Source organism: Gigantopelta aegis, chromosome 14, assembly GCF_016097555.1.
Source record: "Gigantopelta aegis isolate Gae_Host chromosome 14, Gae_host_genome, whole genome shotgun sequence".
Classification (NCBI taxonomy): Eukaryota; Metazoa; Mollusca; class Gastropoda; order Neomphalida; family Peltospiridae; genus Gigantopelta; species Gigantopelta aegis.
Window position 1 is genome coordinate 57,521,942 of NC_054712.1, and position 21,575 is coordinate 57,543,516.

A 21,575-nucleotide genomic window follows, 5' to 3' on the forward strand; every position below is an offset into this window, starting at 1 on the left:
GTGAACCATGTTAAGGGTATCTTGTAAATCACGTGGGTTCGTTGCTAGGAGGGCTGTGTCGTCCGCATATAGCAGGGAAAGCAAGCAAATACCAGCTTCCAGAAATATATCGAGATCATCGATAACAGGAGAGACTCCAATACAGTTTTGGCTAAGAAGATACGTTTCCAGGTCATTTTAGTATAACGAAAATAGGACAGGTGACACATTTTCACCTTGTCGCACGCCGATGTTGCATGAGAATAGTTCTGAGTATATATGTGTTTGTGCAAATGCAAGATTTAATACCTTGATACATTTGGTGAATAATTTTGAAAATGTTCCCATTTATATTATTGTCTAATAATGTTTCCCACAAGCAGGGTCTGTGGATCATACCAAAGGCCTTTTGAAAATCGATAAAAGCACAGTATAGTTTCTTTTCCTATTTAAAAAAAAATTCTATTAAACAGTAAATACTAAATACTAGATGGTCGGTAGTAGAGTAGCCTTTTCGGAATGCTGTTTGGGATTCGCTCAATATGCTATGTTCGTTAATAAATGTATTTAGTCTCATGTTTAAAATTGTGGTAAATAATTTAGAACAGCGACGTTATTGGTCTGTAGCTTTCAGGTATTAGTCGGTTTCCTTTATTTTTAAAATCGGTTTAATAATTCCTATTAACCATTCATTAGAAAAAATACTATGGTCTAGCATAGGGTTAAGCATCTTCATAAATCAAGGCTAATATTCGTTCCTCGTATTCAGCCTTGATACATCTCGTCAAGAAATCGTGCCACAAAATTCTGAAATTTCATTGGATGCGATGAGATCTGATTGCAACGAATCGCAACGATCCTTATAGATTCCCTTGTTATTGTAAACAAAGATGGCAGCGTGAGCGTCCGGCGGTTAATGTTTGATATTGCTTTCAAGATTGTCACATGTTACCGATGCTGTGATTGGTCAGCGATGTCATCGTGTAAGGGACATAATCGGTGTTACAAATTTTCTTCCAATAGTGGATATCAGTAATCTTGACTACATGTATCAAGGCTGAATACGAGGAACGAATATTAGTCTTGATTTATGAAGATGAGGGTTAAGTAGTTTAACGTAGATCGGGATCATCAGATCGATAAAAGATTTATTATACTCTATATACTCAATTACAATGTTATCTATTCCATTTGCTTTGCCATTTTTCAGTTGTTCAATTGCATTTCTTATTTCACCTTCTTCGATTTTTCTGTTTAAGATTTTATCGTTATTTATATAGTATCTATAGTATATATAGATTTTATTTAAAGTATTATTTTAAAGGCATACTGTCACAGATTTAAGGCCCTTATTTCTCTAAAAATGGATAATAAATGAAAATTACATTAATTTGTAAAACCCAAATCTAGCTATCGCATCATTTTAATTGAACGATAATAGAGTGAAATCCGTGTCATCCCTCTTGGCAATTTTAGTTTTTGAATTATGGACTATTGCCATAATTCAATTATGTTCACAAAATATCATTAATAAGTGGTGTATGGTGGTTACATAGATGTCTGAATGAAGTACATTTAGAGGAAAATCAAATATATCTTTGTTAAGATAATTCTTTGTTAGGCCATTTAATAGGATCTTTTTTTATATAAAATTCTTAAACCTGAGAAACAGAAGAAAAACTTACCGCCGATTTTATGGAAATAGATTATGGGTGCCCATGACGTTGTCAATCACATTACTATCTTTACAAGTTACCGTTCCTACATACTTATCACTGCCTACTCTGTCATTTATTTAGTATATAAAGGTTGTGTGCTTTACATATGTTTAATAATTTAACACCATTGACTTTTCCAGTATCTTGACTTGATCTATCAGTTTGCACACCATTTGACTCTAATTTGTAAATTTTATTAAAAAAGTTTATCATATCAGTTTCCATGTTATTTAACTGTTCTGAATCCATATCTATTACAGCGTAGCCAGGGAAGCGTTTTGTTCTTGCATTAAAATCTCCAAGAAGTAAAATAGGATTACCTCCCCTTTTAGCTTGGGTAATTTCATGATCAATAATATCACGTGTCTTCTTTATAGTATGGGGATCCAATAGGGGGATATATACCACACCAACTGATAGTGTTTATTCAAGACCTGTGAGAATTGCAGGAATTTTTTACCAAGATATATATTCGGAAATATTTGTGTCATTAAATTTTGTATAAGTTATTAATTCTTGTCTTATACCAATATCTATGCCACCAGATGGACATATTTGTACTTTTCTGTTGTTTAAATAAAATGCATAGCCTGGTGTAAATATGGACATGCAATCTGTTTTGTTGGTTTTTGTTTCAATAAAACAGAGGATATCATGCTTTGAGTCATAATCTTCAAATTCCGGTATCATTAGTTTACTTCTCAGTCCACATACATTGATACTAATGAATGATAATTGAGCATTCGGACCAGATGGGTTAGGGCTATGTTGTATAGAGTTGGTATTAGGTAAATCAGGAACACTGAGGCTGTTTGCGGGATGGTGCATATAAATGATCCGTTACTACCAATCGAAACATGTAGCGGGCTTTCCCTCTGAGACTGTGTTAAGAATTTCTTAATATTTTACATCCAATATCCGATAATGAATGAATGAATGAATGTGATCTAGTGGTGTCGTCAAACAAAATAAACAAAGACAGGTTTGACAGCATATAACACAGAACACAGGCTTAAATTTGTTAAACCAGTCTTAACAGTGGCAGTCTACCCAGGCAGATCACAGGACAATGCATCATGGTAGCAGTTAGGCCTTGTCAAAACTTCCCTTTGACTCGGTTTTGTGAAGATATGAATTTTGATTGTGGTAAATGTTTTGTAGTTCTGATTCAATGCTCCTCCCCCTGCCTCCGACACAAAACACATTTCTAGACGTCTCATGAAATGTGAGACACCTAGCCAGAATATCCTGCCGTTCGAGAGCTAGACGGATATTTGAACGGTTATGATCGGTTATGAGAGAGCTACCAGAACCATCCAAATATCCGTCTTGCTATCGAACGGTAGAGTGCTCGGGGTAGTTAGAGGCCATGATAGAAGACAGTTTATATTTTTTAAACGACACCACTAGAGGACATTGATTTATTAATCATCGGCTATTGGATGTCAAACATTTGGTAATTTTGACATAGCCTCAGAGAGGAAACCCGCTACATTTTTCCATTAGTAGCAAGGGATCTTTTATATGCAACATCCCACAGGCAGAATAGCACATACCACAGCCTTTGATGTACCAGTCGTGGTGCTCTGGCTGGAACAAGACAATAGCTCAATGGACCCACCGACGGGGATCGATCCCAAATCGATCGCGCATCAAGCGAGTGCTTTACCACTTGGCTACGTCCCGCCCCTAGCCATTATAGCACATTTGTTTACACATCCGATCCATTGTTCACATGCGCAGAGTTCGGATTCCTCTACTGACCCAGGTCGAAACCCGGGGGCGGGGTGGAGTGGGGGACTGTCGAGGGACTCTCGATTATCCTGCTCAAGACGATTTCTTTCTCATGTGTTTCCAAGTGCATTCACCGCTATTATACAACGTGACTTCCATTTAACCAGAGACCTCCCCTTGTAAAAACAATCCTGGACCCACACCCACGCTGGTCACAGGGATAAAGTCATTGCAGTTGAATAAAATACGCCGCGGTCTTCAGAGCTTAAACACTACTGACGGAGGAAAGAGTAAAGTGTTGATTTCAAGAAAATCTGTCATATTTGTGTTAAAATAAGTTTGCAAAGCTAATCACAGTATATTTCCTCTTGTGCATCTGTAACATCAAGATACGGTATTTGGTATTTGAAACGTGAGAAGCTATTACATCCATATAATAACATATTTATACCTACTAGTGGCTGTATTTTCATTCCCAATTAGTGATCTACAATTGCCACTGATAAATAACTACGGGTACAGTTAATGCAAACATATTTTCAAAGATTAATTACAGTGTAGTAGATTATACGAAAAGACAAAACTCAACGTTTTCCCATGTGAAGGTGAAAGCATTTTGAATAAAAAGTTTTGCGGTTAAACTTTTTATAGAGTAAATCATTTTGCGGTTAAGAGTCAAATAATGTATAGTAATTACATATACATTTTTATTTGTCATTTTCAACAGTTATGGTAATTTTGAATCTTCAGTAATGAATTTCCTGCCAGTATTTTTGTGATAAATCATCAAGTGCCCAATAGAAAGATTTTACATGCAGTGACTATAGTTATTAGGCAGTGTTATATAATAACTATATATTATTGTTGTAAGTAGACCAAACCTGTTAACTAATAATTTGTATTTTTATTTGTCACACACGCCGTTTAAAAACTTGTAAAATGCAAAGACATTAACAGGTATTTTAAAATATAGATGAGTTATAAAACTTTAAGACAAGCAAAAAAAAATACCCCCCCAAAAAACCACACAAAAAACCCACCCCCAACAAGAACCCGACAACAACAACAAACAAACAAAAACAAACCAACAACAAAAAAAAACAAAAACAACAACAAACAAAAATAACACTAGTATTTAAATAGTACTGTATAATGTAATAGTTTCACATCCGTTGTCATAAAACGTAACTGCACAGTATTTATATAGTACATGTTTTAGGATACAATGGAGACCGAAGCTACAGACGGATCAATGTTGGATTAATAACGAAGTTGAGTTAATATCAGCTGAAGTGCTGTAATGACGTCCAGACCAGTGAAAAACACCGACACAACATCTTCTCCAATAACTAATGATGAAAGTAAAACATATAAAATATGTGCACAAAATTATAAACACTTATATTCGCTTCAAAGGCATATGCAAACTCACGAACCTAATAAAACAAGCGTTTTGAGAGTACTGCTAAAGCATTACACATCCCTTACCTGAACCAAAATATTTCGTATCTCCTAAACGCAAGGGCCAAACATCTGTGAAATGTGAGTAAATCACCACGAAAGTTAAACTTGATCAGTAACAGTACATGATAAAGCTATATACAAAATTTCACCTCAATATTTTCAGGTATTGCAAAACAAAAGTGCGGAATGCTTTTTTCAGATCTCCTAAGTTCAAGGGTCATATCTCTGTTAAAAATGGGTAAATCGCCATGAAAGTTAAACAAAATCTGTAACAATACACGTTAAAGCTATACACAAAATTTCACCTCAATATCCCAAAGCCTTCTGCAAAAAACATCCGGAAAACATATGTGGGACAGACGGACAGACAGAAGGACGGAGATAAAACCTATAGTCCCCTCCGGTTGGACCGGTAGGAGAGTTTTAAATTAACTGCAAATTATTTTATTCGATGAAAATACACAATCGCACTATATTTTACTCTTACCCGCAACGGGTTTTATCCAAAAAGAGCCCAAATGGTTTGGTTTGAATTAATATTGTGTATATTTCCAGATCAAACAACAGCTTGTAATGTTCAGTATATATTCTTAAATAAATCATAATTTTAGTCGTATAACAGGTATTACTTCGTGTAGCTTCAAATGTACGAAAACAGAAAAAAATACCTATTTCAATTTTATTGAAAATATATCATTGTGCAAAGATATTATTTGTTTGCGGACTTAATACCACTGGAATCACTTCCCTATTTCATACTCTTATTTAACAATATAACTATATTTCGTTTCAAATCACCAATAAACTCTAAAAGAACAAGCTCATAAATCTATAGGAAATTAACAATTTTATCTTATCTGTCGGGTTTTCCCAAATTGGTCCCATAACCGCAGCGTATCTTATCCAACCGTAATGGCTTTATCCGTATGACCAGCGTGACGCCTGCGACCACAGCCTAAGCAAGTACGCAAAACAGTAGGTAGTGGGTTAAGACTGTGACTATATTTAATTATTACGAGCAATTTTGGAATACAAAACTTATTAATTGAACAATATGATTTAAAAGCAGGGAAACGTTTTTCAAAAAGAAAGTAGTAGATACATTAAGAGAAATAAAATATCAGTAAACATAACATAAAATCAGTTTATTACGTTAACAAAAGAAAACAAAGTTTGCAATCTGATTAAAATTAGCTCTACTGGTCTACCAGTAGATCTAACAGCATTGCGTGTACTCCCATGTCCAAGTGACATTTCATCTATCAATAACAATTTAAATATCGACCAATTACACTTCGCCTTTTATAGCGATATTCGGGAGCATACACATTCTAAAAATATCGGGCGAGACTGTTTGTGCAATAAGCGAACTTGTTGGTCTATTTCAACATTAAAAAACAGGGAGAAAAGTGCAGTAATAAACTCTGGATTGTATACTAGTATAAACAGATTTTTTTTCGTCTTGAAACGAATTTTATATTGAAATTAGTTTCCGGCATACTTCGTAATTCACGAGAATCATTTCGTATACCCCGAATGTTTTCAAATTCTTTTCAAATCACTGGCATGTTTTTGCAAGTAAGGTTTTGATTGGTAGAATGAAAGGTCAACTGGACATGGGCTCCAACAGGCTTCTGTTAGATCCATTGTAATAATGGAGCTAATTTTAATCAGATTCAAAAGTTTGCTATGAGATTGTCTATTTTTCGAATTTATTAGTGTTGTTCAAAGTCCGAGTTTTAACTTTCACATGATCGTGTATCCACTTTTATTGGCATACTTTAGGTCTGCAACAGTTTGTCATCACATAGGTGCACTGTCTGTCGTCATCCCACCAATGTCTGCACTGCCTGTCGTCATCCTATCAATGTCTGCACTGCCTTTCACCATCCCACCAATGTCTGCACTGCCTTTCACCGTTCCACCGAAGCCTGCACTGCCTGCCATTATCCCATCAATAGGTGCAGTGCCTTTGACCATCCCACCAATGCCTGCACTGCCTTTCACCATCCCACCAAAGCCTCCTTTGCCTGTCGTCATCCCACCAATGCCTGCACTGCCTTTCACCATCCCACCAAAGCCTGCACTGCCTGCCATTATCCCATCAATAGGTGCAGTGCCTTTGACCATCCCACCAATGCCTGCACTGCCTTTCACCATCCCACCAAAGCCTCCTTTGCCTGTCGTCATCCCACCAATGCCTGCACTGCCTTTCACCATCCCACCAAAGCTTCCACTGCCTTCCATCATTCCACCAATGCCTGCACTGCCTTTCACCATCCCACCAAAGCCTCCACTGCCTTCCATCATTCCACCAATGCCTGCACTGCCTTTCACCATCCCACTAAAGCCTCCACTGCCTGCCATTATCCCATCAATAGGTGCAGTGCCTTTGACCATCCCACCAATGCCTGCACTGCCTTTCACCATCCCACCAAAACCTCCTTTGCCTGTCGTCATCCCACCAATGCCTGCACTGCCTTTCACCATCCCACCAAAGCCTGCACTGCCTGCCATTATCCCATCAATAGGTGCAGTGCCTTTGACCATCCCACCAATGCCTGCACTGCCTTTCACCATCCCACCAAAGCCTCCTTTGCCTGTCGTCATCCCACCAATGCCTGCACTGCCTTTCACCATCCCACCAAAGCCTCCACTGCCTTCCATCATTCCACCAATGCCTGCACTGCCTTTCACCATCCCACCAAAGGCTCCACTGCCTTCCATCATTCCACCAATGCCTGCACTGCCTTTCACCATCCCACCAAAGCCTCCACTGCCTGCCATTATCCCATCAATAGGTGCAGTGCCTTTGACCATCCCACCAATGCCTGCACTGCCTTTCACCATCCCACCAAAGCCTCCTTTGCCTGTCGTCATCCCACCAATGCCTGCACTGCCTTTCACCATCCCACCAAAGCCTGCACTGCCTGCCATTATCCCATCAATAGGTGCAGTGCCTTTGACCATCCCACCAATGCCTGCACTGCCTTTCACCATCCCACCAAAGCCTCCTTTGCCTGTCGTCATCCCACCAATGCCTGCACTGCCTTTCACCATCCCACCAAAGCTTCCACTGCCTTCCATCATTCCACCAATGCCTGCACTGCCTTTCACCATCCCACCAAAGCCTCCACTGCCTTCCATCATTCCACCAATGCCTGCACTGCCTTTTACCATCCCACTAAAGCCTCCACTGCCTGCCATTATCCCATCAATAGGTGCAGTGCCTTTGACCATCCCACCAATGCCTGCACTGCCTTTCACCATCCCACCAAAACCTCCTTTGCCTGTCGTCATCCCACCAATGCCTGCACTGCCTTTCACCATCCCACCAAAGCCTGCACTGCCTGCCATTATCCCATCAATAGGTGCAGTGCCTTTGACCATCCCACCAATGCCTGCACTGCCTTTCACCATCCCACCAAAGCCTCCTTTGCCTGTCGTCATCCCACCAATGCCTGCACTGCCTTTCACCATCCCACCAAAGCCTCCACTGCCTTCCATCATTCCACCAATGCCTGCACTGCCTTTCACCATCCCACCAAAGGCTCCACTGCCTTCCATCATTCCACCAATGCCTGCACTGCCTTTCACCATCCCACCAAAGCCTCCACTGCCTGCCATTATCCCATCAATAGGTGCAGTGCCTTTGACCATCCCACCAATGCCTGCACTGCCTTTCACCATCCCACCAAAGCCTCCTTTGCCTGTCGTCATCCCACCAATGCCTGCACTGCCTTTCACCATCCCACCAAAGCCTGCACTGCCTGCCATTATCCCATCAATAGGTGCAGTGCCTTTGACCATCCCACCAATGCCTGCACTGCCTTTCACCATCCCACCAAAGCCTCCTTTGCCTGTTGTCATCCCACCAATGCCTGCACTGCCTTTCACCATCCCACCAAAGCCTCCACTGCCTTCCATCATTCCACCAATGCCTGCACTGCCTTTCACCATCCCACCAAAGCCTCCACTGCCTTCCATCATTCCACCAATGCCTGCACTGCCTTTCACCATCCCACCAAAGCCTCCACTGCCTGCCATTATCCCATCAATAGGTGCAATACCTTTGACCATCCCACCAATGCCTGCACTGCCTTTCACCATCCCACCAAAGCCTCCACTGCCTTCCATCATTCCACCAATGCCTGCACTGCCTTTCACCATCCCACCAAAGCCTCTACTGCCTTCCATCATTCCACCAATGCCTGCACTGCCTTTCACCATCCCACCAAAGCCTCCACTGCCTGCCATTATCCCATCAATAGGTGCAATGCCTTTGACCATCCCACCAATGCCTGCACTGCCTTTCACCATCCCACCGAAGCCTCCTTTGCCTGTCGTCATCCCACCAATGCCTGCACTGCCTTTCACCATCCCACCAAAGTCTCCACTGCCTGTCGTCATCCCACCAATGCCTGCACTGCCTTTCACCATCCCACCAAAGCCTCCTGTGCCTTCCGTCATTCCACCAATGCCTGCACTGCCTTTCACCATCCCACCAAAGCCTCCACTGCCTGCCATTATCCCATCAATAGGTGCAATGCCTTTCACCATCCCACCAATGCCTGCACTGCCTTTCACCATCCCACCAAAGCCTCCTTTGCCTTTCATCATACCACCAATGTCTGCACTGCCTTTCACCATCCCAGCAAAGCCTCCACTGCCTTCCATCATTCCACCAATGCCTGCACTGCCTTTCACCATCCCACCAAAGCCTCCACTGCCTTCCGTCATCCCACCAATGCCTGCACTGCCTTTCACCATCCCCCCAAAGCCTCCACTGCCTGTCGTCATCCCACCAATGCCTGCACTGCCTTTTACCATCCCACTAAAGCCTCCACTGCCTGTCATTATCCCATCAATAGGTGCAATACCTTTCACCATCCCACCAATGCCTGCACTGCCTTTCACCATCCCACCGAAGCCTCCTTTGCCTTCCGTCATCCCACCAATGTCTGCACTACCTTTCACCGTCCCACCAAAGCCTCCACTGCCTGCCATTATCCCATCAATAGGTGCACCTTCACCATCCCAAAGCCTGCACTGCCTGTCCCACCAAAGCCTCCACTGCCTGCCGTCATGCCACCAATGTGCACTGCCTTTCACCATCCCACCAAAGCCTCCACTGCCTGCTGTATTCCCACCAATGCCTGCACTGCCTTTCACCATCCCACCAATGGCTGCACTGCCTTCCATCCCACCAGTAGGTGCAATGCCTTCTGTCACACTTGGCTGAGGGGGTGTTGTAATATATCGTCTGTAACCTAAAAAAGTAGAACATTACTGTTAGTAAAATCGTAGTAAGAACGAAACAAAGTAATTAACAACATTATTTTGCTATAGGTGTACTGAATTCCACACTTTAATTTCATTTCGAGAGTTCACAGTGAGAACTAGCCTGTCATCATCCCACCAATGTCTGCACTGCCTTTTACCATCCCACCAAAGCCTCCACTTCCATATGTTCCATAGTGGTAGCTTGGCGGAGACATTATGATGGATCGTCTGTAACCTAAAAAGGTTCAAAATTGCTGTTGGTTAAAGGGACAGACCCTAGTTTAAAAAAACCTAAGACACATTTTTCACTATTGGAGCCATTTATGATCACTAAAATCAAACATTACTTATATTTTATTATTTAGATTATCCATTTCCGAACATGGGAAGTGTTTCCGGTCATCCTGCTTTTTCAAATACCACAAAATACATCACCTCTTTCATAGGAGTACGGGCTCCCATTTTTGTAGGAGAGGCAGACTGATTTTTTGCTCAAATCAAACTAAAATCCACGAACCAGGTTTTATAAAAAAACATTTAATCATTATTAGCATTACTGCCAAAGAGCTAACTAGGGTTGCAAACGGATCACTAAACATTTTTGCATGGATTACACCTAATGCCAGGCTAAGACTGCCAATTGCCAGCACAAAGTGGGCAAATTTCTGCTCTCACGACTTCTACGATTGTCCAGTTGCTAGTCTGAGCGCTCTAACAACTCGATTCTCGCCGTATAACCCATCAGTTGTTAATCTGAGCTCTCTTACAACTCGATTCTCGCCGTATAACCCATCAGTTGTTAATCTGAGCTCTCTCACAACTTGATTCTCGTCGTATAACCATTAGTTGTTAATCTGAGCTCTCTTACAACTCGATTCTCGTCGTATAACCCATTAGTTGTTAATCTGAGCTCTCTCACAACTTGATTCTCGTCGTATAACCATTAGTTGTTAATCTGAGCTCTCTTACAACTCGATTCTCGTCGTATAACCCATTAGTTGTTAATCTGAGCTCTCTCACAACTCGATTCTCGTCGTATAACCCATTAGTTGTTAATCTGAGCTCTCTTACAACTCGATTCTCGTCGTATAATCATTAGTTGTTAATCTGAGTACTGCCACAACTCGATTCTCGTCGTATAACCCATTAGTTGCTAATCTGAGCTCTCTCACAACTCGATTCTCGTCGTATAACCCATTGGTTGCTAATCTGAGCTCTCTCACAACTCGATTCTCGTCGTATAACCCATTAGTTGCTAATCTGAGCTCTCTCACAACTCGATTCTCGTCGTATAACCCATTAGTTGTTAATCTGAGTACTCTTACAACTCGATTCTCGTCGTATAACCATTAGTTGTTAATCTGAGTACTCTTACAACTCGATTCTCGTCATATAACCATTAGTTGTTAATATGAGTGCCCTTGCAACTCGATTCTCGTCGTATAAACCATTAGTTGTTAATCTGAGTACTCTTACAACTCGATTCTCGTCGTATAACCATTAGTTGTTAATCTGAGTACTCTTACAACTCGATTCGCGTCGTATAACCATTAGTTGTTAATCTGAGTACTCTTACAACTGGATTCTCGTCGTATAACCATTCGTTGTTAATCTGAGCGTTCTTAAAACTCGATTTTCGCCATATAACCCATTAATTGTTAATCTGAGCTCTCTTACAACTCGATTCTCGCCGTATAACCTATTAGTTGTTAATTAGTTGGAGAAATTAGAAGCAACCGTCGAGTTGGCCATCATCGTCATGACAGCTGACAGTCTGACACTAGCATAATATTGTGGGTAGAATGATGGAAATACATTGTGAAAAGGTTTCCGGCCAGCTCATTTTCCCCGAATACCTCTATCGTCTTTGCCCGATCTAATTAACCCCTTCGTACGGTGTGATTGACAACCACTCTCGACCAATGATATTTCGACGGGGGCGTGGTTAACTCGTCATACGGAGAGGTCAATTGTTTCTACAAGCGGATTGGTACTTACGTTGATAGCCAGTCATAGGGATTCCCTTGATTCTTGGCCATATTGAGTATTCTACAATGAGAAACAAAATGGTTACTAGTATATGGTAATAAGATTTTTAAGCATACGGTTATGTTATTCCACTTATTATATTGGCATTTTCGTATATAATTTAGTAGATCGAGAACAGGCGTGGATACAGAATTTAAAAAAAAAAAGACCGGACCCAAAACCCATTGTTGTTTTTGAACATAAAATTAAAAGGTCCTTGACAGGTGTAAGGGATCAGGGCTGTAGCTAGGATTATTATTTTTGTTTTTTTTTGGAGGGGGGGGGGGGGGGGGGGGGGGGGGGGGGGGGGGGGGGGGTGGGGGTGAGGTGGGGTGAAGGTGGGTGCAGATGGATTCTTGGAAAGAACGAGCATGGAAGGCGCAATACACGGGGGGGGGGGGTCATGGGGGCATTCCCCCTCCCCTGGACATTTTGAAATCTATAGGCTCTGAAATACCATTTTGCAGTCATTTCAGAGAGGTTACATACTTAAAACGTCAATATCAATAACGGTTATTAACAGGTAAATGTTTTTGTCTACGGCCTTGTGGATTAGTTTGCATTTTTTGTGTATTCTGTAATGGACATTGTTTGACCAAAAATGGAGGAGGGCCCGGATCTTTTGGGACCCCTCAGGAATCCGCACCTGGTGAATATAACTTTCATTAATAATCTAAAGTTAAAGTTTGTTTTGTTTAACGACACCACTAGAGCACATTGATTAAGTAATCTTGGGCTATTGGATATCAAACATTTCGCAATTCTGACACATAATAGTAGTAGGGGGGCCTATCGGGGGTCATGACCTACTTTCTCGTGATCACGTGACCTTGGTAGGAGACAATGGCCTCTGTGTAGGTTGGTGAGGTGTGTTGCCTTTGTGTAGGAGACAATGGCACAATGGCCTTTGTATAGGAGACATTGGCCTCTGTGTAGGTTGGTGCAGGTGTGTGGCCTTTGTGTAGGAGACAATGGCACAATGGCCTTTGTATAGGAGACAATGGCCTCTGTGTTGGTTGGTGCAGGTGTGTGGCCTTTGTGTAGGAGACAATGGCACAATGGCCTTTGTATAGGAGACAATGGCCTCTGTGTAGGTTGGTGCAGATGTGTGGTCTTTGTGTAGGAGACAATGGCCTTGGAAAGGTATGCGATCATGGTAAGAGACAATGGCCATGGTGTAAGTGTGCGACCTTGGTAGGAAACAATAGCCTTGGAAAGGTATGCGATCATGGTAAGACGCAATGGCCTTGGTGTAGGTGTGCGATCATGGTGTATTCAATTCAATTCAATTTATTGCATATTACCAAACAAACTGGTGTCAGCAAACAAATTAAAGCAAAGAAACATACAGCACCATTAACAACAACAACAACAATTAATAATAACAATATTAATGTACAGGCCAGGTGTGAGTCTGACGTTGGTGTTGGTTTTGGTTTCATTGTATAACGTCTATTTGGATGAAAAACATAATTTTGACAGTTTTAGAGAGGAAACCCGCTACATTTTTTCCATGAGTAGCAAGGGATCTTTTATATATACAATTTTATACCCCTTATGGGGCCAGTATTTCATAATTAAATACAAACTTTTGTGTGTGTGTGTGTGTGTGTGTGTGTGTGTGTGTGTGTGTGTGTGTGTGTGTGTGTGTGAAAAACTCCAGCCCATTGCTTTGAATAAAGAACGCAAGACTGTAACTCAACACTCCAACCTAACCTATGCTCTTTTAACTGCATTTTAAACACGAGTATTTCCCTAGAGTACAAGCCTTTACAGGGTCGTTTAAACGGGTAAAGTTAGGACGAGTTCGGACATTGTGTCTATAAACCTTAGATTTAGAATTGTTCGTCATTCGTCAGTCGACCGTTGTAGAGTGAAAGACGTGCGATCCAGAGGTGGCATCGGGATATTCTAGAATGGACATCAACAGTAGCAGCAGCAGTAGCGACGAGGACGATGTCTTGGTATGTAAATGTTCTGCAAAACACACGATCAAATCCAAATGAATAGCTACCGAACCAGAAGAACATTTTTTGGATCAAACGGACGCTGCTCGTGAACCCGGTGAAATCGTGGATGAAGAACCCATGGATACCCGTGAAATCGTGGATGAAGAACCCATGGATACCCGTGAAATCGTGGATGAAGAACCCATGGATCAGACGGATGCTGCTCAAGAATATAAAACGGACTCTGATGATGCCTACGACGCCGATGACGAATGAGATGGCCTTTCGAGAAATGACTTGTTCTGTCATAGTCCCGAAATGAGAGGATTCTACAGACGACTCTACACATTTGGTCGGTGGCCCCTCCAGATGAGTCACATACCGAGGGAACTCGCCAAGGCCGGTTTCTTCTACATGGGAGACAACGATGCCGTCGTCTGTTACTGTCGTGGACTACGTACCTACAAATGGCAGAAGATGGACGATCCAGTGATGGAACATTACAGACTGTCCCCGAGATGTCCTTACATTATCAATGTTTTCAGACATTAAACACGCATTGCATGGGTGTGATACTTTTCGTTTTGTAAAATAAACTCGTGAATAACACGTTTTGTCTTTTATTAATTTAAGGGTGACCCTGTGTGTGTGTGTGTGTGTGTGTGTGTGTGTGTGTGTGTGTGGACCTGTGGCCCTGAGTATGGCCCTGAGGCCCTGAGTGTGGCCCTGTGTGTGGCCCTGAGTGTGGTTCTTTGACCCCGAGAGTGGTCCTGAGCCGTGCACGAGTTATGCTTTGGGATGGGGGGATGGGTCATACGTACCACACAAAATTCAAACTACATCTTTGTGCGCATGCGTGAAATTGTAGAGAGTATAAATAAAAGGGTAATGAGTAACATCGTCATTTGAGGTAGAACCTTCAGAGAAGTAACATGTCAGACCAGTACAAGTTGTACGTTCCCGACGTGGACAAGTGGACCCGTTTCTACAAGTTACAAGCAGAAGGCAAACTTCAGCCTCACTTCGAAATTCAACGTGGTGGAAAGAGTCGGATCATGTACAGTGTAGATCAATGTCTAGAACTCTACGACCCTACGTAGAAGAAAGAAAAGAAAGAGGACAAGCCCCCGGCACCCAAAGTCGTCATGGTGTCCCCAACGCAGCAGGTTGTAGAGCAAGCCAAGGCCGAGCAGAAACGGAAACGTGAACAGAGTGGCGTAGAACAGAAACGACGAGAGCAGACTGGCATAGGTCAAAAACGGCAGAAGCATTTCTGAGAAGACTATAAAAGGGACGTGACAGTTTCAACATCGCCAGTTCACGTCGAGCACTTCAACAGTCAACATCATGAATCAGTGTCACATTTGCGAAAAAAAATATGTTTGGACCCACGACCTAACTCGACACGTACGAAATAAACATGGACTCTTGGAATCTGAAAATAAGCCTTCCCAGCAGCAGCAGCAGCAGCAGCAGCAGCAGGAGCAGCAGCAGCAGCAGCAGCAGCAGCAGCCCCTGAGATTGTTACATCTGTTCACCATGATCGTGTCGGGACCTACGTCGTGTGGAAAAACATTTTTGTTGTACAAACTACTAAGGTATGGTAAAATCCACCCGCCTCCCCAGCGCATCATCTGGCTCTACAAACGATGGCAACCCCTCTATGATACGATCAAAATGGTTGCTCGAGTAAAATGTGTTCAAGGTATACCTGAGAATTTGGAAAAGGATCGTTATTTGGATCCCAGAATCAGAAATCTCATCGTGTTGGACGACCTGATGTCTACAGCTGGAAAAGACCCTCGCATCACCGATCTGTTCATGGAAGGAAGTCACCACAGAAACCTCTCTGTGATTGCCATCAACCAAAACCTCTATAACAGTAAGGACCCGACACAGAGAAGAAACTGTCATTACCTGGCACTGTTCAAGAGAAAACTACCAGGCATACCCACCTTCGAAAGTGACGATGAAGAAGAAGATGAGGTGGAACCCTATCTGAAAAAAGTCAAGAGGATGCAGTCTTGCGATACGTGTGGTCTGGTCTTTAAAGACGGGAGTGACTTGCAGCGACTAGTGAAAACGTGCGAGGTGGGAAATGAAGAGCCGTCCGATCTGGAAGACGAAGGCGTACGTCTGATGATCGAGCGTGAATTCTACATCAATCGTGACTATTTCGAAAGCAAGAGGTAACGCAAGATGCCATTGAAAGAAACATGAAAACTTTACAATGGAAGTTATTTAAAGACACGTACTCTCGCTTCCTGGCGTATATGTATTACTTTGACAAAGGCCTCAGCACGTGAATGACGACAGAGATCTCAGACCACAGATTCGTTCTAAATTAAATCAGTATCGTTCATGGATCGGTGAATATTTGGACGAACTAGACGACGACGATACCGAAGGTGATGATACTGATGATGAGGATGAAGATGAAGAGAAATGAACACTAATATTATTCACATGTCGCCTTTAAGGCCTCTCGATGTAACTCAATGTGTGTCCTTTGCATGCGCAGTCATCTCTAGAGAGAACAGCGATTGTATTTTAGAAACAAAAAAATTAAAAACCAAAGAATTGCGTTTGTTTTTTGTGGTTTTTACTCCATGACTAGATTTGTTATTGGATATTTCTACCCTGCTACTTTATAGTAGCAAGAGCTGTATGTACAGGACAGCACATACCACGGCCTTTGATATACCAGACATAATACACTGGTTGTCTATAAAGGCTTGTACTCTAGGGTAATACTCGTGTTTAAAATGCAGTTAAAAGAGCATAGGTTAGGTTGGAGCATTGAGTTGCAGTCACGCGTTCTTTATTCAAAGCAATGGGCTGGAGTGTTTCACACACACACACACACACACACACACACACACACACACACACACACACACACACACACACACACACACACACACACACAGACGCACACACACAGTTTGTATTTAATTATGAAATACTGGCCCCATAAGGGGTATGAGATTGTGTATCTAAAAGATCCCTTGCTAATCATGGAAAAAATGTAGCGGGTTTCCTCTCTAAAACTGTCAAAATTATGTTTTTCATCCAATAACCGATGATTAATAAATCAATGTTCTCTAGTGATGTCGCTAAACACAAACATACTTTGACCTTCAGTGTGCATACCATAACAAATGTATTCTGCTGTTTAAGACGGGCACGCGTCGGTATGTCTTTTGCAGTTCACCTGGTTTCATAAACACCGAGAGGCGTCATAAAATGACTTTGGATGAGGTCCGACAGTTGTAAAATGGCTATCAATAAAGGTTTACAGACTGAATAGAAAGCTATTGACCGTGCATTCTTTGTACTCCTCTATTATTAAACGAATGAATGAATGGCTGAATGACGGCAACAAAGAAAACGTCGACAATGTGTTAACGAAATACAAACGAATGAAAATCATCACACACGCATTTTGTCCGGCGACATTAAAGTCTCACTTTAAACCAAACAGTCAGCAAACAGTCAGCAAACAGTTACAGTCCTTCCCCACGAGAAATATTTTAACGGCTATTATTTTGGGTGTCATGTCAACTAGAATAAAACACTGTGAACAAACACCCACGTGTATGTCCACTGTGAATACAAAAAAACCCAAACACACACAATAGACGTTATACAATGAAGCCAAAAGCAACACCAACGTCAGACTTACACCTGGCCTGTACATTAATATTGTTATTATTAATTGTTGTTGTTAATGGTGCTGTATGTTTCTTTGCTTTTATTTGTTTGCTGACACCAGTTTGTTTGGTAATATGCAATAAATTGAATTGAATTGAATACACCATGATCGCACACCTGCACCAAGGCCATTGTCTCTTATTATGATCGCATACCTTTCCAAGGTCATTGTCTCCTACACAAAGCCCACACACCTGTACCAACCTACACTGAGGCCATTGTCTCCTATACAAAGGCCATTGTGCCATTGGCTCCTACACAAAGGCCATTGGTTCCTACCAAGGTCACACACCTGCACCAACCTACACAGAGGCCATTGTCTGAAAGTTGTTGTTGTTCGGTAGGTTTTTTTTCCCACAACAGAAATTTAATCACAGTTGCGATCCAGGGGGAAGTGCTGGGGATACATATGCCTGCTACTCGTATTTCGACTCCACCCCCCCCCCCCCCCCCCCCCCCCCCCCCCCCCCCCCCCCCCCCCCCCCCCCCCCCCCCCCCCACACACACAACGAAAATAATAATTTAAATTGTGTATAATGAAGGACGTGTAATATTTTCGTACCTAAATACAAAATGTAATATATTTAGCTACAAATAATCATTGCTAGATATGAGTCAAATAGATTTATACATTTTGTTATATTTAAAAAAATCCATCCTAGAACATTTAGCCCAATACTGGATTATGTTAGTTTAATGTTTTTAGTAGGCTTAAAGTGGGGAAGTAGCCCAGTGGTAAAGCGCCGATCCCTGTCGTTGGGCCCATTGGACTATTTCTCTTTCTAGCCAGTGCACCAAGACCGGTATATCAAAGGCTGTGGCATTTGCTTTCCTGTCTGTGGGATGGTGGATATAAAAGATTCCTTGCTACTAATGGAAAAAAGTAGAATGTTGGCTCTCCAGGACTCTACAGTCAAACCTGTCTTAGGCGGTCATACATGGAAGAAGACAAAAGTGACCGCTGAAGACAGGCGGCCGCTGATTGCAGGTTGCCACATATACACCGTCTTTAAAATGTATGTTGTTTCGTTCTTTTACCGTCTGTACTGCTAATTAATGGATGTGTGGTCCATAAATGACTATAAATCCGCTTTCGACACGTCGCGTTCTTCGGACATAATTTGTAACTGGAAGGTATTAATTTAACCATTCTGAACAAGTTTGTTTTCTTTTTTTTTTAAATTATTTAATTACTACTTCATGTGATGTAATGTCATAGTAACTGAATCTACAATGTTTAGCTTAGCCTACCCAGAGACCATTAGATGCATTCCAGAGTCATCTATTTTTTTTAATTGATACACATAACAGTAAAGCTATGAGCACTAACTGGGTACTAGTATTCTTGAAGGTGTGAAGAACGGTTATTTGGTGCACCATGTCACTGTTGTTCAACATATCCCTTTTATATAATAGTAAACATTTACTGTGGCCTCGTAAAGGGACATTCCTGAGTTTGCTGCATTGTAAGATGTTTCCAACTAATAAAATATTTCTACGATTAAACCTACATATTAAATATATTTTCTGGTTTAGAATATCAGTGTCTGTATATTCAATGTATTTCTGGTCGTCTTAATATTTGTAAGAAGTCCAAACTGGATTTTGTCTTTTTTTTTTTTGGAAATGAAATGAAATTTAACCAAGTACAAATATTAGATCGATCAGAAAGACGTTTAATATACAGCCACTAATATTTTATGCAGAAAAAATATTTTATATATAATTACAATCGTTAAAAAGTCTTTGTTAGTCGATGACATCGTAAAGGTGCAGCAAACCCAGGAATTACCCTTTAATACAGGTATTTTGGAAGCCGATTTAGATGGCCGCTGGCCGCGTTAGATAGGTGACCACTTATTACGAGTGCATTTACATTAAATGACCGCTGAATACAGGTGGCCGCTATGACAGGTTTGTCTGTATTTCAAAATTACCAAATGGTTGATGCCCACTAGTGATATCGTTAAACAAAACAAACTTTTACTTAAAGAAGTACAGATTGCTATTAAATATCGACAGAAAAAACTCATAAAATGATATAGTTCTGGACATGAAAAGGCTTGAAGGCCAAGTAAATATATGTCTGTATAACAATGAGATTCGTTTTATGAACATGAGGCCCACGGTGGCATGAATACATACGGCATTGCAGGATGGTAACAAGCGGAGAGCAGGGGGGGGGGGGGGGGGGGGGGGGGGGCGGGAAAACATATGTTACATGACCATTTTTGAAATTCCTTTTTATAGAAATATGAGTTAAAGTTTTTTTTACTATACTAGTGACATGAAAATACCTTAGATTGGAAAAAAACCAACAAAAAAAACCCCCTAAACAATGAGAATGGATTCATTTGTGTGCCTTTTTAAAAGTGTTCTTCTATACATGTGATCAAATTTGTATAGTAAAGTTTTACCAGGAATCATTGCGGATTCTGAGCACAACACGCGACGATCTACAATTTATAAGCCTGGTTTTCATTGCATAGCATACGCTAAATTTGAGAGCGCCTTTCACCACCAAACGACTTTTATTAATGAAGTTTGCTATTAAATATTAACAAAAAAACTCATAAAATTATATATATTTCTTGACAAGGAAAGACTTGTCGAAGTTTCTATCATAGAATTCGGTATTAATATTTTACAATATTGCCCTTTAATAATACGAAGAATAAGATTACCTTAAATATTCATATAAATATAGAACAAGAAGCGGGTTCTTACCTAAGTCTTACGTGTGACGAAATACCCAACAGGTACAGAAAATGTTCATATTTATACAGTTTTCAAACAAAATTAATGACATTACGTATGCTTTTCCGCCTTATTAATAGTCATGAGTCAAAAAACTAAAAATCACTTCCTTGTTTCCTCAGTCTTAAGAATTAAATTTAATAAATTATGTCATGTATTTATTATAATTTGCAAGGTCTGTACGTCATCAGACCGGAACTACTTCGTAATTTCTTTACGAAAAACATGCATTATGTAATCGGAGAAACTGTCATCATTGACAAAAAGGGTTATGGAACGCTTCAAGCTGTGTTGAATACAAGATACTTATTGACGAAACTGATTCCGAACATGTCTTTAATAAACCTCGGTTATCCTCAGTAGCGAACTGTCAAACGCCGTTGATGTGGACCGTTTGCAGAGGACGTCAAACATTAGATCTAACCGTGACGACACTGGTAGATTTATTCCAGTGAAAGATATCATGATCGATGAAGTTATCTCCACTAACCAAAATGCAAACACCGTTAAAAAGACAGTTTATGACATGAACAGTTTTGATACATTCGTTAATGTTAGGGCCGAAAACATGATAGAAACTTAAAGAAAATTCTCTTCCTAACCGTTTAAGGAATTTTAGACTATTAACTACTCAGTTGCCCACCCCCCCCCCCCCCCCGCAACAAACAAATCCTAGCTACGGCCCTGAATGTACTAACCAAATCTCCCAGTCCAGTGCCTGTCAAACACAGAATAATCCTCGACTTGAGCAGTGACAGTGAATAGTTATCAATTCACATATTGCCACGCTGTATGTAGGTCAATGCACTGTCCTGATTACTTGTTATTTTTAATAATCGTTTTTGTGTTTTAATTATTTACTTAAATATTTTATTGGTATAAATAATAACCAATTACAAATTAATAAACGGATGAGTTTGTTATTTATATATATAACTATATCGTGGCG

General features: G+C 41.0%; 2 protein-coding genes across 2 annotated transcripts; one reads left to right on the forward strand and one right to left on the reverse strand.

The window, feature by feature from the left end:
* Nucleotides 1-6,698: 6,698 nt before the first annotated feature.
* On the reverse strand, nt 6,699-14,464 carry LOC121389353 (spidroin-1-like). The gene is made up of 3 exons (XM_041520948.1): nt 14,251-14,464; nt 12,177-12,227; nt 6,699-10,165 (listed from the first exon to the last, which is right to left on the reverse strand). Exons 1-3 carry the CDS (start codon nt 14,462-14,464, stop codon nt 6,699-6,701), a joined length of 3,732 nt encoding a protein of 1,243 aa, XP_041376882.1.
* A 9-nt stretch (nt 14,465-14,473) lies between these two features.
* On the forward strand, nt 14,474-16,348 carry LOC121389354 (putative inhibitor of apoptosis). Its single transcript, XM_041520949.1, has 3 exons — nt 14,474-14,644; nt 15,256-15,406; nt 16,209-16,348. Exons 1-3 carry the CDS (start codon nt 14,474-14,476, stop codon nt 16,346-16,348), a joined length of 462 nt encoding a protein of 153 aa, XP_041376883.1.
* The last annotated feature ends 5,227 nt before the right edge of the window (nt 16,349-21,575 follow it).

Bases quoted from the DNA above. Each gene is read 5' to 3' on its own strand.
- LOC121389354 (XM_041520949.1), top strand. From the start codon at position 14,474: ATGAGAGGATTCTACAGACGACTCTACACATTTGGTCGGTGGCCCCTC. The intron at 14,645-15,255 runs GTGATGGAACAT...GACCCTACGTAG, and splicing joins GGCAGAAGATGGACGATCCA to AAGAAAGAAAAGAAAGAGGA. The intron at 15,407-16,208 runs GTCAAAAACGGC...TGGTCTTTAAAG, and splicing joins ACGAGAGCAGACTGGCATAG to ACGGGAGTGACTTGCAGCGA.
- LOC121389353 (XM_041520948.1), bottom strand. From the start codon at position 14,464: ATGACAGAACAAGTCATTTCTCGAAAGGCCATCTCATTCGTCATCGGC. The intron at 12,228-14,250 runs GTTTGATCCAAA...TTCTCATTGTAG, and splicing joins CGGGTTCACGAGCAGCGTCC to AATACTCAATATGGCCAAGA. The intron at 10,166-12,176 runs GTAAGTACCAAT...CTACTTTTTTAG, and splicing joins CCCTATGACTGGCTATCAAC to GTTACAGACGATATATTACA.